General features: G+C 46.7%; 1 protein-coding gene across 11 annotated transcripts in view; it reads left to right on the top strand.

Annotated features, from left to right (window-relative positions):
• LOC138165352 (oxysterol-binding protein-related protein 9) overlaps positions 1-15572 on the top strand; it is a 163885-nt gene that overhangs the window by 90310 nt on the left and 58003 nt on the right. The window contains exon 1 of one of the 11 annotated variants that reach the window (XM_069093594.1): positions 9576-9709. The exons of 9 other annotated variants lie outside the window; for them this stretch is intronic. In XM_069093594.1, the coding sequence (XP_068949695.1) occupies positions 9683-9709 (27 nt within the window). In that variant the 5' untranslated portion in view covers positions 9576-9682. Of the gene's footprint in view, positions 1-9575; positions 9710-15572 lie in introns of those variants that run through there. One more of the 11 variants, XM_069093593.1, reaches the window with a different exon arrangement.

Below are 15572 nucleotides of genomic sequence, written 5' to 3'. Positions count from 1 at the left end.
ATTCTGTGAGAATGTACATCTTTTTTGTTTTTACTAAACTGATGTGTGCATTTGGGGCCTTTGGGATGCCTGAAATAACAGATCCACATAACTGGGCCTGATGCTTAATGACTGTGCCTGGGAAGCCAGCCTTGGCTTGGCATTTGTGGCCCCAAGGCCAGTCATAGAAGCACTCTGATTGCGAAGAGGAAGCCTGCATTTGAGGTTTGTGTTGGGGAATCTTAGTCTGGACCACTAGGTTATGGAAGAGGGTTTTTAAGAACCTCTCTCTAATGGCCTTGCTCATACTGTAGGAGTGCTTTTTCAAAAGCAACCTTCATATTCATTTTTTTTTATCATGAATTTCAGGTAGTCCAATAATTTTTAAATTATCTCTCCTGGATCTATTTTTCAGGTCAGTGGTTTTTCCGATGAGATATTTCACATTGCCTTCTATTTTTTCATCTGTTTGGATCTGTTTAATAGTATCTTTTTTTTTTTTTAAAGCAATCGGGATTAAGTAACTTGCTCAAGGTTACACTGCCAGTTATTTCTAGGTGTGGTGCTGAGTATCTGAGCCCGGATTTTGATCCAGGTCATCCCGACACTGGAGCCGGTGCTCTTACTCGCTGAGCCACCTGGCCGTCCCTAAGCAATCGGGGTTAAGTAACTTGCTCAAGGTTACACGGCCAGGTGTTTCTGGGTGGGTGCTATGTGTCTGAGCCCGGGATTCAATCTCCAGGTCTTCTCAACACTGGAGCCGGTGCTCTTATTCACTGTGCTGCCTGGCCTCCCCTGTTTAATAGTATCTTGATTTCTCATAAAGTTTCCCTTTGCTCCAATCTAATACTGAAGGAATTATTCTCTTCAGTGAGCTTTTGAAATTCTTTTTCCATCTGGCAAATTCAGCTTTTTAAGGCATTCTTCTCCTCATTGGCTTTTTGGGCCTCTTTTGCAATTTGAGTTAGACTATTTTTTAAGGTGTTATTTTCTTCAGTCATGTTGATTCTCTTTTCATGATTTTCTTGCATCATTCTCATTTCTCTTCCCAGGTTTTCCTCTACTTCTTTTACTTGATTTTCAAAATCCTTCTTGAGCTCCTCCATGGCCTGTAACCAGTTCATATTTTTCTTGGAAGCTTTTGGTACAAGAGCTCTGACTTCACTGTCTTCCTCCTGTTCCATGCTTTGATGCTTTTTGTCCCCAAAAAAGGAATCTAAAGTTGGATTGCTGTGCTTGCTTTGCTTCCTTTGCTTGCTTATGTTGCCACTCAGTTACTCGACTTTTGAGCTCTGCCACAGTAGAACTCTGCTACCAGAGAGGGGAGCTTTGTCCCACATTGCTGGGGTTTTCACAGCTGCCAGAGATATTAGAAGGGCGCCATCTCTGCAGCCCCCACAAACTCTGGCACACTGGTCCTACACCTCAGGACCACCACCCAAGACCGCAGTCCAGATCCAGGCAGGTTAAAGCAAGAGCAATTACCCTCTGAATGCTTGCTTGGCCCCCCTATGACCTTCAGGCCAGAAGCTCTGAAGCAGCCACGTGGAGGCAGCTGCAGGACCACAGTGTCTCCACCACTTCTAGCTCCGGGGGCAGGGGCCAACCCACTCCTCTGTGGGCTCCCCCCCCCCCTTCTAACAGAGCTCTACACTGACCTCTCACTTTGTCTTTGGCATTTATGGCTTGATAATTCTGGAAACTGACGCAGCTGCTGGTGATCCACTCTCAGGAAGTCCCATGCAGCCACTGGTCGTGGCCGCCCTGGGGCTAAAACCAGGACTCCTGCCGGCTGGGCTTGTCTCCCAGTGCGCTGCAGTAGACCCTTCTTGTACCCCTGCCAGGCTGCCTTCAGCAAGAGATTTGTTCCTCTCTGTCACTTTGTGGGTTCTGCTGCTCTAAAATTTGTTTAGAGTCATATTAGGTATCTGAGGTGGTTATGGGGAAAGCGCACAGAGTTTTCCTGCTTCTCCACCACCATCTTGGCTCTGCCCGGGTTCTCCCATATTCATTCTTTTTTTTCTTTTAATTTTTTTTTCCATTTTTCAAATGCTTTATTAACTTCTTATTTACATCATTCATTTCCACCAAATTTTGGGTTACAAATTTTCTCCCTGTTTTTCCCCCACCCACCGCCCCAAAATAGCAGTCCCACAGGATATCCCCTCCTCCAATCTGCTCTGTCCCATATTTTCTCCCATATACCCCTTTTGACTTTTCCAGTAGGGCATGGTGGATCTCTATGCGCCAGTGCCTGTATATATTATTTCCCAATTACATGTAAAATAGTATTAATAATAATAATAATAATGTGTGTGTATGTCTATATATATATATATATATTTAAACATTTGATTTTAAAACTTTGAATTCTAGATTCATTCCCTTCCTCCCTTGTCACCCACCCTTATGGGAAGATAAGCAGTTCAGTATAGGTTGTACATGTGTGGCTAATGCAAAACAATAACATAGTAGATATATTGTAAAAGACTGACTATATTTCCCTCCCTCCTATCCCACCTCCCACTTGTTCTATTCTCTACTTTGATCCCATCCCTTTTCAAAAGTGGGTGCTTCCAACTTCCCTCCCCCCCCCAGCCTGTCCTCCCTTCCATCATCCCCCCTCTTATCCCCTTCCCCCTACTCTCCTGGAGGGTGAGATACCCTATTTAGTATTTCATTTCCTCCCCAAGACAAATTCAGTGAGAATAAGGTTGACCCATTCCCTTTTGCCTTCCTATTCTTCCCCTTCATTGTAACCATTTTCCCTTGCTTCTTCTATATGAGATAGTTTACCCCATTCTGTCTCTTCCCATCTCCTCTCATTATATTCCTCTCTCACCTCTCATCCCTTCCTGTTAAATTGGTCCTGTGCCCTCTATCTGTGTATACCTGTAAACATATGTACACACATTCACATATGTATTCATATGCCCATATAGACATATATATATATATTTCTATTCCCTTCAACTATTTTCATACTGAGAAAAGTTTCATCAGTTACAATTACTGTTTTTACATGTAGGAATGTTAATAGTTCAACTTTGACAAGTTCCTTCTTTTCCCTGTTTACCTTCTCATGCTTCTTGTATCTGAATGTCAAATTTTCTATTCAACTCTGGTTTTTTTCATCAAGAATGCTTGAAAGTCCTCTATTCCACTGAATGATGATATTTTCCCCTGAAACATGATACTCAGTTTTGCTGGGTAGGTGATTCTTGGTTTTAATCCCAGCTCCTTTGACCTCTGGAATATTATATTCTAAGCCCTTCGATCCATCAGTGTAGAAGCTGCCAGATCCTGGGTTATCCTCATTGTGTTTCCACGATATTCAAATGGTTTCTTCCTGGCTGCTTGTAATATTCTCTCCTTAATCTGGGAATTCTGGAACCTGGCTATAATATTCCTAGGAGTTTTCTTTTGGGGATCTTTTTCAGGAGGTGATCGGTGGATCCTTTCGATCTCTATTTTGCCCTCTGGTTTTAAAACATCAAGGCAGTTTTCTTTGAGAACTTCTTGGAGGATGGTTTTCTAGGTTCTTACTTTGATCATGGCTTTCAGATAGTCCAATAATTTTTAAATTATCTCTCCTGAATCTATTTTCCAGGTCATTGCTTTTTCCCACGAGATATTTCACATTGCCTTCTATTCTTTCATTTGTTTGGATCTGTTTAACAGCATCTTGATTTCTCATAAAGTCATTAGCTTCCATTTGCTCTAATCTAATTCTGAAGCAATGATTCTCCGCAGTGAGCTTTTGAGATTCTTTTTACATCTGGTAAATTTGGCTTTTTAAGGCATTCTTCTCCTCATTGCCTTTTTGAGCCTCTTTTGCCAATTGAGTTAGTCTATTTTTTTTTTTTAAAGCAGTTGGGGTTAAGTAACTTGCTCAAGGTTACACGGCCAGTTATTTCTGGGTGTGGTGCTAAGTATCTGAGCTGGATTCGATCCCCAGGTCGTCCTGACACTGGGGCCGGTACTGTTACTCACTGTGCTACCTGGCCACCCTGAGTTAGTGTATTTTTTAAGGTGTGATTTTCCTAAGTCAGGCTGTTGACTCTCATTTCGTAATTTTCTTGCATTGTTTCATTTCTCTTCCCAATTTTTCCTCCACTTCTCTTATCTGCTTTTTAAGGTCCTCTGTGGCCTGTAACCAGCTTGTTTTTTCCTTTGAAGCTTTTGGTGCAGGAGTTCTGACTTCACTGTGTTCCTCCTGTTCCAGGATTTGCTCCTTTTTGTCCCCAAAATAGGAGTCTAATGTTGGAATCTTCTGTCTGCTTTGTTTCCTTTGCCTGGTCATGTCGCCCCTCAGTAACTTGACCCCTGGGCTTTTTGCCACACTAGGACTCTGCCACCAGACAGGGGAGCTTTCGTCCTAAATGCTGGGGTTTTCTCAGCTGCTGGAGGTATCAGTTGGGTGCCCTCTCGGAAGCCTCCACACACTCTGGTAAGCTGGTCACACACCGCAGGACCTCCATCCTAGACTGCAATCCAAGCAGGTTAAAACAAGAGCGATTACTCCTCAGACTGGTCGCTTGGTCCCCCTACAGTCTGCAGGCCAGGAGCTCAAGCTGCCACATGGTGCTGGCTGGCTGTGCCTGGCATCTCAGCGGCTTCTCGCCTCGGGGGCGAAAGCCACACACTCCCACATACTGTGTCCCAAAGTCCAGACTGTACTGACCTCTCACTTCTTCCTTCCTGTCTATGTGTTGATAATTCTCGAAATGGCCACAGCTGCTGCTGATCTGGAGCCCCTCTGGCCTGGTGGCTGCTCCAGCCCAGCCTGGGGCTAAAATGTCAGGCCTGCCTGGGCTTGGCTCCCAGAGCCCTGTGCTGGCTGATTCCTGCCAGCCTGCTGGGCTGTCCTCAGCCGGAGGTTAGCTTCTCTGTGTCATTTTGTGGGTTTTGCAGCTCCATAATTTGTTCAGAGTCTTTTTACATTGATGGGGGAAGGTGGAAGTCGGAGCCGCTCGGAGGTCCTGCTTCTACTCCACCATCTTGACTCCCCCTGAGAATATGGTTCTCCCGTATTCATTCTTAATTTTGGTATTTTTGAAGTATTCCTGAATGACAGTAGGAACAACATACTTTACTTTGAGTGCAGTTGGTTAGTGAAAAGGATGAACTCTTTAATTCCAAGGGAGAGAGAATGTGGTGGTGAGAACTTGCCAAGGTCACTTAGCCTGGCGTTTCGGGCCTTCTACCACCTGGTTTCAGCCTTTAGGTGAGGCTTCTCTGGGCAGACACGTCTGTTTGCTCACAACCTTCTGTCTCTCTCATCCCTCCGCAGTAGCCTTTGCTTTCCTGCACATCATGTTCTACATACCTCCTCTTGATTGGAGCTGTACCCCCTCCTTCTAGGGACCACTCACTCACAGGCACTCACTCACAGGTACCACTTCCTCAGGGTTGCTGGCCTACCATATTATGGAGTGGTTATTTTTTCCTTCTTATTCTTATTGTCTATACCAGCCGTTTGGACCATACCATATACTTACCTTGATCTTTGCATAAATATTTGTCTAGCGTGACACCCTTAGAAGATTGTAATCTTTTATTGTAATCTCCTTGAGAGCATGGATCTGATTGGTTGGACTTTAGAATATATCAGGGGTTAATGAAAAGAAATCTGATAGGAACAAGCTTCCTTTCATTATGGATCCTTTCCTCTCTCCTTTCTTTCTCCAAGACCTGCATCCCTAGCCATCCTTTCCAGTACTGCCTATACCTTTATTCACACCACCCAACACCGCGGTCCAAGAGGCAAGGTCCTCTTTGCACCCATCTGCCCCTTGCACCGTCTCCCTTGCCACTGTCACTTAACGCCCAGAAGCTGTCTGTGCAGCCGATACAGCGCTGGGCCTGGAATCAGGAAGACCAGAGTTCAAATCCTGCCTCAGACACTTATTAGCAGTGTGACCCTGGGCAAATTGCTTCACCTCTGTGTGCCTCAGTTTCATCACTTGTAAAATGGCAATATTCATAGCATCGACCTCCCAGGCTTGTTGTGAGGATCCAAAGAAATAATATTTATAAAGAATTTTGCACAGTGCCTCACATATATAGTAAATGCCTGTTCCCTACCCTCTGCCAGATTGCCAAAGCAGTCCCTTTCTCTGGGAGTTTCTTACCTTACACTTTTTTTCTGGATCCCAACTCTTACCCTTACCTTAGGAGACTTCAGAATTCATGTTGAGACTTCCCTAAATACCTTAACGTCCCACCTTTTTTTTTTTCTTTCAGTCCCCTCGAATCCTGTGACCTCTTTCATAGGAATGATCACACTTTGGATCTCACTATTATTCACAAGGATTCACTTCCTTAATCAGAAGCTCAGACATTCCTCAGATCTCTCTGATCCTAGCCTCCTGTCTCTCCGTGTCTTCCTACACTTCCACTTCCATAGTCTGTTTTTTAGCTTTATTTTGGCCTCCAATCCCTCTGCCCCTTTGTACTTTGTACTTTCTCAGGCCTAGTATTTAGCAGACGCTGGATAAATGCTTAGTGCTATTATATTAGAAAGGGTTTAAAGGATAGTACTGAGGGGGTAAAATGAATTAGCTGATTTAAAAAAAAAACATTAACAGGTTTTGGTTTTTGCAAACTTCAAATAATATGATGGAAAGCTGCCTAGTGGTAAGTTTGTCACCAAAAAAAAGTCCTTGAAGAAATGAGGGTACATATGACTTGAAAAATAGTGGCTGTTCTTAAAATTGGAGTGCTGAGTGCAAGTCCTTCGTTCTACAATATCCTCTTTGAAGCAACCAGACATGCTTTGGGAGAGACACAAGGGGCACAGGCCAAGCAGTCAAAGTGCCACCATCATTCGCTCCTCTCTGAGCCCAAGAGCCTCAGCAATAACCGTGTCCTCTCAGCCTTCTGGTCCTGCTTCATCATCAGCCAACCTTCTGGGAAGATGTGGCCTGGCCACGGCTCCTTCAGGGCCTGCAACTGCAGCCACGTCAGGTTGGGATGGCCAGAGAAGCAAATGCTCTTCCTGGAGTCTTTGACCCTGTCAGATCTGATAGGATTTCCTCAGTGGAGATGGCGTGAAAGAAGAGGCTACTGTACCCTGACGACCAGGGGAACCTTTGCACCTGGCTCGCTGCTGAGACCTTCCCTTGGTCAGACTGTCTTACTGTCCTGTCTGTGCCCCCAGCACTCAGCACATAAGAGATGGAGGAGGCCCACAGCTTGCCAACAGCCAAGAGGGCAGCAGAGTAGCAGGGCCCAAAGTCCAGATTCTGCTCACTTTTCTCCAGATCCCATGTCTGTGGATAGGCGACGGTGGTTCTCAGTGTGAAGTCAAGGCTTGCAGGAGACCTCTGAGAATGCAGCCATGGACGGCATGCCACCTGCATGTCAGCAGATTTTGCAGCCTTCCTTCTAGGACGAGGCTGAGCTTTTCTCAAGGAACTGACTGGTTGACTTGACTTTGTAAACGATTGGCCAGGCCAGCACTTTAGTGAAGTTTCTTGTCCTTCAGAGTCTCTGTGCTCCAGGCATTTGGCCTCAGTTGCTAAGCAGAGGAAAAAAGTAGTTTATTTAATACCAGTATATCTTACATCCTGCTTTTCTCCAGTTACTCCTAAACTATTTGTCATCCCTGTCAAAAAAACACTTTGGTTTTGAGGTGATTCTGAGCAAATGCCTCTTAACTATGTATAACTGGGCTTCTCTCACCTCCCAATGGGTCATATTTATTGTAAGAATGTGAATTTTAGAGTTAAATAACAATTTTTTCCTAAAAGGTCAAGTTTAACTGTTTGTAGGTATGTGATTTTGGCTCTTATTTAAAAGTTAGAATTTTATTTTTCTCATACATGCAGGCTTGGTTTAAAAATGGTATTTACTGAAGGTTTCCTGATCTCAGAACTTTAATTTTAATCTTGAACCAAAAAAAAGGAAACGGATTTAAAGGAGTAAGCAAAGTGCTAAGTGGAGGAAAAGTTAGTTTTAAAGGTTAGTTACTGATATGAACAAAAGCATGGAAGGACAGGTGAGCCGTCCAGTCTGACAGCAGCCTGACCAGGAAGGGTAGGTGTGGTGCCATTTCATGGACAGTCTTGCATCTTGGCTGGGACTGTGGGCTGGCCCTAGGTCATTGTTTGTTGGGTTTTTTTTGGAGGGGAGAAGGAAGGGCAATGGCGGTTAAGTGACTTGCCCAAGGTCACACAGATAGTAAGTGTGCTAAGTGTCTGACGCCTAATTTGAACTCAGGTCCTCCTGACTCCAGGACCCATGCTCTATTCACTGTGTCCCCTAACTGCGCCCCCCACCCCAATTGTTTTAATGGTCTGGGTGGGTGGTAGTAAGAGGCCTGTGCTAGCATGCTGGCAATAGGGATGGGAAGACAATCAGCTAAATATGAGAAAAATGTGGGAAAATGGACAGAACTTGATTGTGGGAGGGGAAGACTCAAAGCCAAGGTTGCAAATATGGGGAACTGGATGAATGATGGTATAACTGACAGAAACTGGAAGGTATAAGGTTAACTGGTGTGTTTGTGATTCTCTTTTGTTTTTCATTTGAAAGACTAAGAATTTCTCTGGTTTTGTTTTGCCAGCTGTTTATAACTGGAAAAGAACATGAATTATGTGTGGTCATTAAGACCATTTTTTGCACCGTTCTTTTTTCTAATTCTGTGATGCTTAAATCTGTGTGTAGGTAATGAATGTATGCAAGCATGCAAAACCCATAGTAGTAATACCGTCCTGGCAATTGTCAGGCCACTAGAGCGGTGACAGGCCCCTCGGGCAGCCCCGCTTCACCCACCGTGGCCTCGTGCCGCCTGGCGCCTCAGCTGGTGTGTGCAAGCCCCTGGGCTGCATGGGGGCCGGCCGCGCTCTGGGGCGCAGTTAGAGGCAGTGATCGGAAGCACCCCCGCTGGCCCTCTTTCAAGATTACAGTGAGCTCGAATGTTCTGTTTGATTCCGAAAGTTTCCTCGTCCCGCCGCTCCCAGGATACACAGGTGTCAGCGTGGGTCTGTGATCGGTCACCTGGGAGCGTTGACACAGAAGAGGCCCGTGCGTGGGCATGTCCGCGGCCTGCAGAATCACGGTTTAAACCGAGAAGGCGCGTGTTTAGCGAAAGTGTTTAGGGTGTTTAGGGAAGTGAAATGAACGCCGCGTGATTTGTTAGGAACAAAACTAAGGCCGAAGAAGCAGTTACTGGTAGTTAATTTAGAGGATTTGGGAAAGCCCAAGAAGCTTCATTTTCGCCGGGGGGATGCTTTGGGGGCGGGGGGCGGCCACCCTGGGCTCATGCCCCTCCTCCCCCCCCAGGGCCTACGAGCCCATGGGCGGTGGCCAGCCTTCAGGCAGCGCTGTGGGTGAGTCACGGGCTGTGCCGCCATCACGGAAAAACCCGAGACCCCGGGGAGCTGGGGGAGGGGCGGGGTGTTGCTCGGCCCTCTCCGACTCACGGCGACGCCCGCATACCAATGGGCGGCGAGGGCGGGGCCAGTGGAGGGCCCTGACCAATAGCCTGGCGCGTCTTTTCTGGGGAACGGAGGCGGCGGCCTCAGCCAATGGGGGCCGGGCCCGCCCTGGAAGGCGGAGGTAGAGGGCGGTCCTGGGGGAGGGAAAGGGAAGGGGAGGGGCGTCGGTGGCTCAGCGCCCCCGCCCCCCGCCGCCCTCGACTGCCCCCAGCCGGTGGAACCCGGGACTCCGGTGGCCTGAGCGGCGCCTCAGTTGCCGGATGGATCTCCTGAAGGTCTCCTGCAGCGTGAGTGCCTGGGGTGAAGGGTGAAGTGGGCTCTCCCGAGGGTGGGCAGGGGTGAGGAAGCCGCTTGCGGGGGCCTTGAGGAAGGGTCCTCTTCTCCCCCTCCCCCAGCACCTGTGCCCGGGGGTGGGGGGACGGCGCAGCCTCGGCCTTCCCCTGGAGGGCGCCCCCCCCCCCGGGGCCGGGGGCCTGGGGGCAGGGGGGCCCCCCCCCCCCGCCCGGGGGAGGGGCTGGTGCCGGGCTGGCGGACTTGCGGACCGAGACCTTCCCACGCCGCGGCCGCGGGGCTTCGTCTGCTCGGTGCCAGAGAAAGTTTGTGCCCGAGGCTGCGCCTCTTGCCTCAGCTGGGTCTCAGACCCAGGGCCCCGCGCCCCGCCCGGGCATCTCCTGGGGCGCAGCCTAGCCTGGAGTCGGGGTGGGGGGTTCGCCGGCTGTGGGTCCCGCATGCCCCCCCCCCCCACCGGGCACGAGCCGGACCGGACTATGGAGGAGCTTGTGCCCCTCGCCCTCCTCGGGCCTGCTCGGAGCCCCGGCTCCCCGGAGCCCTGCCCCTCCATCTCCGGGGCTCCTCCCTCCGACCCGGCCGCCTCGGTGCTGGCGCGGCCCGTACTGACGGCGAGATGAGGGCTCATTCCGGGGTCATCTTTTGTGCTTCTGCGGTGACCCCGGCGTTGGGGCCGCCGGCCGGAGCCTGCCCTGCCCCTTGGTGACTTTTGCCTGCCAACGCTCAAGGTTTGTTAGGGTTGAGGGGTGAAGAAGGGATGCATTTCCTTTTCCATGTTTTCTTCCAGGATTTATTTAGTTTTAGTTTGCAACATTCAATTCCACAAGATTTTGAGTTTCAGATTTTCTCCCTATCTCCCCTATTTCTACTAGCCCAAGATGGTAAACATTCTGATTACCCCTGCCCCGAGTCTGCCCTCTCTTCTCCTTCCCCCTCACTTTCTTGTAGGGCAAGATGGATTTCTGTGCCCCATTGCCTGTATATTTTATTTCCCAGTTTTACATTAAAGCAATTTTTTAACATTTGTTATTAAAACTTTGAATTCCAGGTTCTCTCCCTTCTTGCTTCCTCAACCCCTTCCCCCCCATTGAGAAGACAAGCAGTTCGATGTAGGTTATGCATGTGAAGTTATGGAAAATAAAGAAAGGCATTTCTGGGACTGATTTTGTGGTGGATTTCCCTTAGAATCACTCATGTGGAAACTGCCCAGCTGTTTGATGTCACTCGAAGTTGATTCTGTCAGATTGGGAAGGGGGGGAGGCACATGGGGATTGAAATAAATTGATCAAGATTAGAGAGAATTGAAGAGGATGGAGAAAAGTCAATAGAGAACTGTAGTCGTTAAGTCATTCTGTAAGCATTTATTAAGTGATTGCTATATGTGCCAAGCCACTGTACTTACAGACATCAAGAAGCAACTTTGGTATATTGTTCCAAGTAATGCAAATAATATGTTATTTTTGTCCAGGAGGGCATGCAGTACATGCTGTTCACTGTCATGAGAGACAAATGTAAAAATCAGAAACAGTAACAAAAAGACAGCTGCTATAAAATGCTCATCCCAATACATCTTTTATTGTCTTCACTCCCGATTATACTTTGTCTAAAATTGAGATAAATGGTGAAACACTTGGTAATCTTTAAAGTGTTACATAAATGTGAGCCCTTATTGTTATCATCATCGTTTATGGAGGCCTTGACTCTCAAGATCAGTAATTCTTTCATTTCTCTGCCTGCCTCCCATTGATTCCCTGCATTCAGTGGGGTTGTTGGTTTTTATCGTTGTACCTGCTATACCTATCTGAGTACCTTCTACTCAATAATTTTTGTTGAGTTGATCTCCATTTTCTATGCTTAGAGTATTCTTCAGTGATATTGGGTGCTCCTAATGGTGATTTTGAAATTCAAAGATTCAGTTAGGGAGTAATTTTGCATTTCCGGAAGATTTTTCACAAAAGGTTTGCAACAAAAGAAACAGCATGGCATAGTGAACCTAGTTCTGCTCAGGGAGCTAGGAATACTTGGGCTCCCATCTAGTCTCTGCTGCATTCTAGGCTCTACCACCCAGGAATTCCTCTTGCTGCCCAAATCACAGAGCTGCCACCTTCTTCAAAGCTCAACTCCTACTCAAGAAGAAAGCATCTTCTTGGAAGGCTGACAGGATGAAGCTTCCTGGTTCATTCAGAAGCATTCATTAAGCCCTTGCTTCATTCATGCCAGGCATCAAGCTAAGAGACCTGGCAGTGCAAGGACAGAAGTAAAGCTTCCTTCCCTCAAGAGGCATACTTTCTGGTGAGGGGAGATAGCAAGTACACACACAAATCTCTATAAGATTCAAGATTACTACAAGGGATTTTGGGACAAAGGAGTGAGAGAGAGAAACAGTGACAGTGGGGGTGGGGGTGTGTGTGTTGTCCTTCCTATATATTTAATGGTGCTGAAGGTGAATTTTAAGGGAAACTAGAGATGGGGGCCAGGGGCGTATTGCATTCCTGGCCTCCAGGGGCCGACTTGGTTTGTGGGTAACTTTGAGTAGGCCATATGGCTAGATCATAGTGTGTGTGGAAGAAAGTAATGTGTAAGATGATTGGAAGGGTAATGAGGGTTCAGGTGGTGAAGAGCTTTAAATGTCAAATAAAATAGTTTATATTTTGTCCTAGAGGTAATAAGTAACTACTAGAATTGAAATTGGGGGACAATATGATAAGTCCTGTGCTTTAGGGTAATCACTTATATAGAAAATGGATCTGGTGGGAAAGATTAGTGCATTTTTGAAGAGATTTCTAAGACACCCGAAGGACATCCAGTTTGAAGTGCTGAATATAGGATGTCTAATGAGCAACTCAAATTCATAGGGCTGGGTGTCAACTATCAAGTGAAGAGAGCTGGTGAAGTCACTAAGTGGGGGTCTAGAAGGGAAGGATACAAGGCTTCAGGACTGTGCTTTGGCACACCCACTAACTAGGGGCATAACATGGTTCAGCAGAGGGGACTGGTAGGAAGTGGTCAGAGAGGGAAGATGAGAAACAGCAGTGTTCCTAAAATGCAGAGGATTAGAGTGTCCAGAAGGAATGGATAATCAACAATGTCAGATGCTATGGAGATGTCCAGAAAAATGGAGATTGAGAAGCCATGAGATTTGATTAATTAGTATTTAGGAACTCTGATTTTTAGATCTCTTGACATCTTTTTTGCTTTGTGACTCAGTTCCACTGGGAGGAGGAGGTTAGGGTTTTTGAATTTGTTCTAGAATGAGAAACAAGCCTCTATCACCAACTGCCTTGTCTCTTGTACCTATCTTTCCGGGATGGGGGTGGGTGGGGTGGGGGGAATAGAGATTTTGTGGAGGTTAGATAGAAGAGAGAGTTTGGAATCTGGGAAGGTAGTTAAGAGATTATTGCTATATATAGTTTAGGCCAGAGTTGATGAGGATGGAGGGTGGTGGTAGCCATTTGAGTGAGAGTGATGTTGCCAAGGTATTAGGATAGGACTTGACAAGGATTTGGTTATGGAGAATGGGAGGGTGTAGGGGGATGACTGGAAGGATATCTTTCCAGTATGAAAGAAATGTGGGGGTTGTAAGCATGAGGTTGCCTGGAAGAGAGCCTAGATGCCTTACTTTCCCATACTCCAGCCAGCCAATCAGTTGCTAGGTCTTAGCAAGACTCCCTCTCCAGCAGGTGTGGGCCCTTCATGGCTTCTCACCTGACCTTTTTCAAGTGCCTCCATGTTTTATCTCAAGTCTCTTGACACTTCACTCTCTTTCCTACATAGCAGTCATTTTTTTTCCCTCCTAAAGTCCAAGTCAAACTCATTAAGCTCTAATGGTTCCTTATCACCCCCAGGATCACATGTAACCTCTGTGACCTTTAAAGCTCTTTGCAGATTGACTCCCACCTACCAGCACATTCTCCAAAGCCTTCATACATGCCATAGTCCTGCCACAGTGGCTTACTGTGCTGGTCTCATTTCCTGTTCCACATGCATGGAATGAACTTCCTCCCTCTCTATCCTTTAGAATCCCTGTGTTTGCCCCATCTTCATGAAACCTAAGGTTCTGATTCCTTCCAGGCACTGGTGCTCATTGCCTTGTATACTTTGTCTGCTTTTATGTGCACACCATGTCTGCCCCTGTTGAATATTAGCCCTTTTGGGACCAGGGAATATTTTATTTTTATCTTGGCAGTCCAACAGTACCTAGAACCTAGGACTTAATAAATGTTTGGCATTTTCTGGATAAATGGAATTTTTTTAAAAAGGTTCCAAGAAGAACAAGGATCTGAATGGGCAGAAGGAAATTGAAACTTGTGTGAAGGGAATGAGAGTTGAAATTATGATTACCAAAAGGGAGAGGCAGCAGGAGTTGTGGTCTTGCAGCTATTCTTAGAAGCTCTTTGCTAGTGGAGTACCCTAGAGATCTGCCCTTGGCCTTGTGTGGTTTTAACATTTTCATCACTGACAGGGATAAAGGCATAAAGCCCACATATCCAATGTGCAGTTGGCACAAAGCTGGGATCCAGAAAGATCTGGACAGATTAGAACATGGTGCCTGCTTGAATAAGATAGAGTTTAATAGGGGTAAATGTGAAGTTCAAAGGTTTTACAAACACAGGCCAGAGATAGGGTCAGACAGCCACCTGCATGATGCGGAAAAGTGAGTATGATTTAGTTAACTAGAAACCCATCATGAGTCAGTGTGAGTGACTGCCACGTGCCAGGCTCCAGGGGTAACAAAGGTAGAATTGGAGTAGGCCCTATCCTCAGGAGCTTCCATACTGATGGGGAGCCCCTCTCCTCTCCTTTCTAGACTCTAGAGCCTCCCGATTGCTTCCAGGATCAGATGTAAATTCCTGTGTTTGGTGTTCAGAGCAGTTCATAACTTTGGCCCTTCTGCTCCCCACACCTCCTTATGCCTTCTTCTCCACATACTTTGAAGTTCATTACTCTGCTCCTCTCACATGGCACCAGCTCTGGGCATTTTTGCTGTCTTGTCCCCCATGCCTAGAATTCCCTCCATCCTTATTATCTCTTGTCTCCTGGCCTCAGCTAAAATTCTGCATTTTGCAAGAAGCCTTTTCTAGTTTCTTTTCATTCTAGTTCCATAGCTCTAAGGTTATCTCCTTTATATAATCTTTATATATCTTGTTTGAACATAGTTGTTTGCATGTTCTCCTCCCTGTTAGACTGTGAATTCCTTAAGAGCAGGGACTGTTTGCCTTTCTTTCCATCCTCAGCCCTTAGCACATAGAAGATGCTTAATAAATGACTATTGATTTGAAGAGCTTTAAATGCCAGACAGTTTATATTTGATCTTAGATGGAATGGGGTCTGCAGGAGTTTGAGTAAGGTGGTAACATGTGCAGACATGGCTTTTGGGAAGTTCTCTGGCTGCTCTCTGGAGGACAGAAAGGAGTGGGGGGAAACTGAAGTTGGGGAGATCAGTTAGGCCATTGCCTTATTCCATGTGAGGGTTAATGGGCCTCACTAGTGAGGCAGCTGTGTGGGTGGCAGGAAGTATAACACTTTAGAAGCTGACTGGCTGTTTGATGTGAGTGGTAGTGGAAGGCTGGTGGGAAGAACACGCAGAGGCTCCAGAGGGAAGCTCATTGAGTTTTGTTTGGGACATGTTGAGCTTGAGGCATCTAGAAGACATCAGGTGAAGTGTCCTTGTGTGCAGCTGGCATGCAGAGCTAGGATGTGGATCTGAATGAAGAGAGGTTGGATGCCTGGGACTAGGGAGTGAGCTTATCCTGCCTTGGGAAGATATCTGTGGAGTAGGCAGTGTTCAAAAACCGTGCAGAAGGTGGAGGCAGTCCCTTTGACTTTATGCCATATGAGAATCTTTCAAAGGAAGCAAATCTA

Source organism: Petaurus breviceps, unplaced genomic scaffold (genome assembly GCF_028583685.1).
Source record: "Petaurus breviceps papuanus isolate PSGF00001 unplaced genomic scaffold, PetGlider_PUasm1.0 208, whole genome shotgun sequence".
Classification (NCBI taxonomy): Eukaryota; Metazoa; Chordata; class Mammalia; order Diprotodontia; family Petauridae; genus Petaurus; species Petaurus breviceps.
Note: the sequence above shows the minus strand (reverse complement) of the source record. Positions and strands in the feature narration are given on the sequence as shown.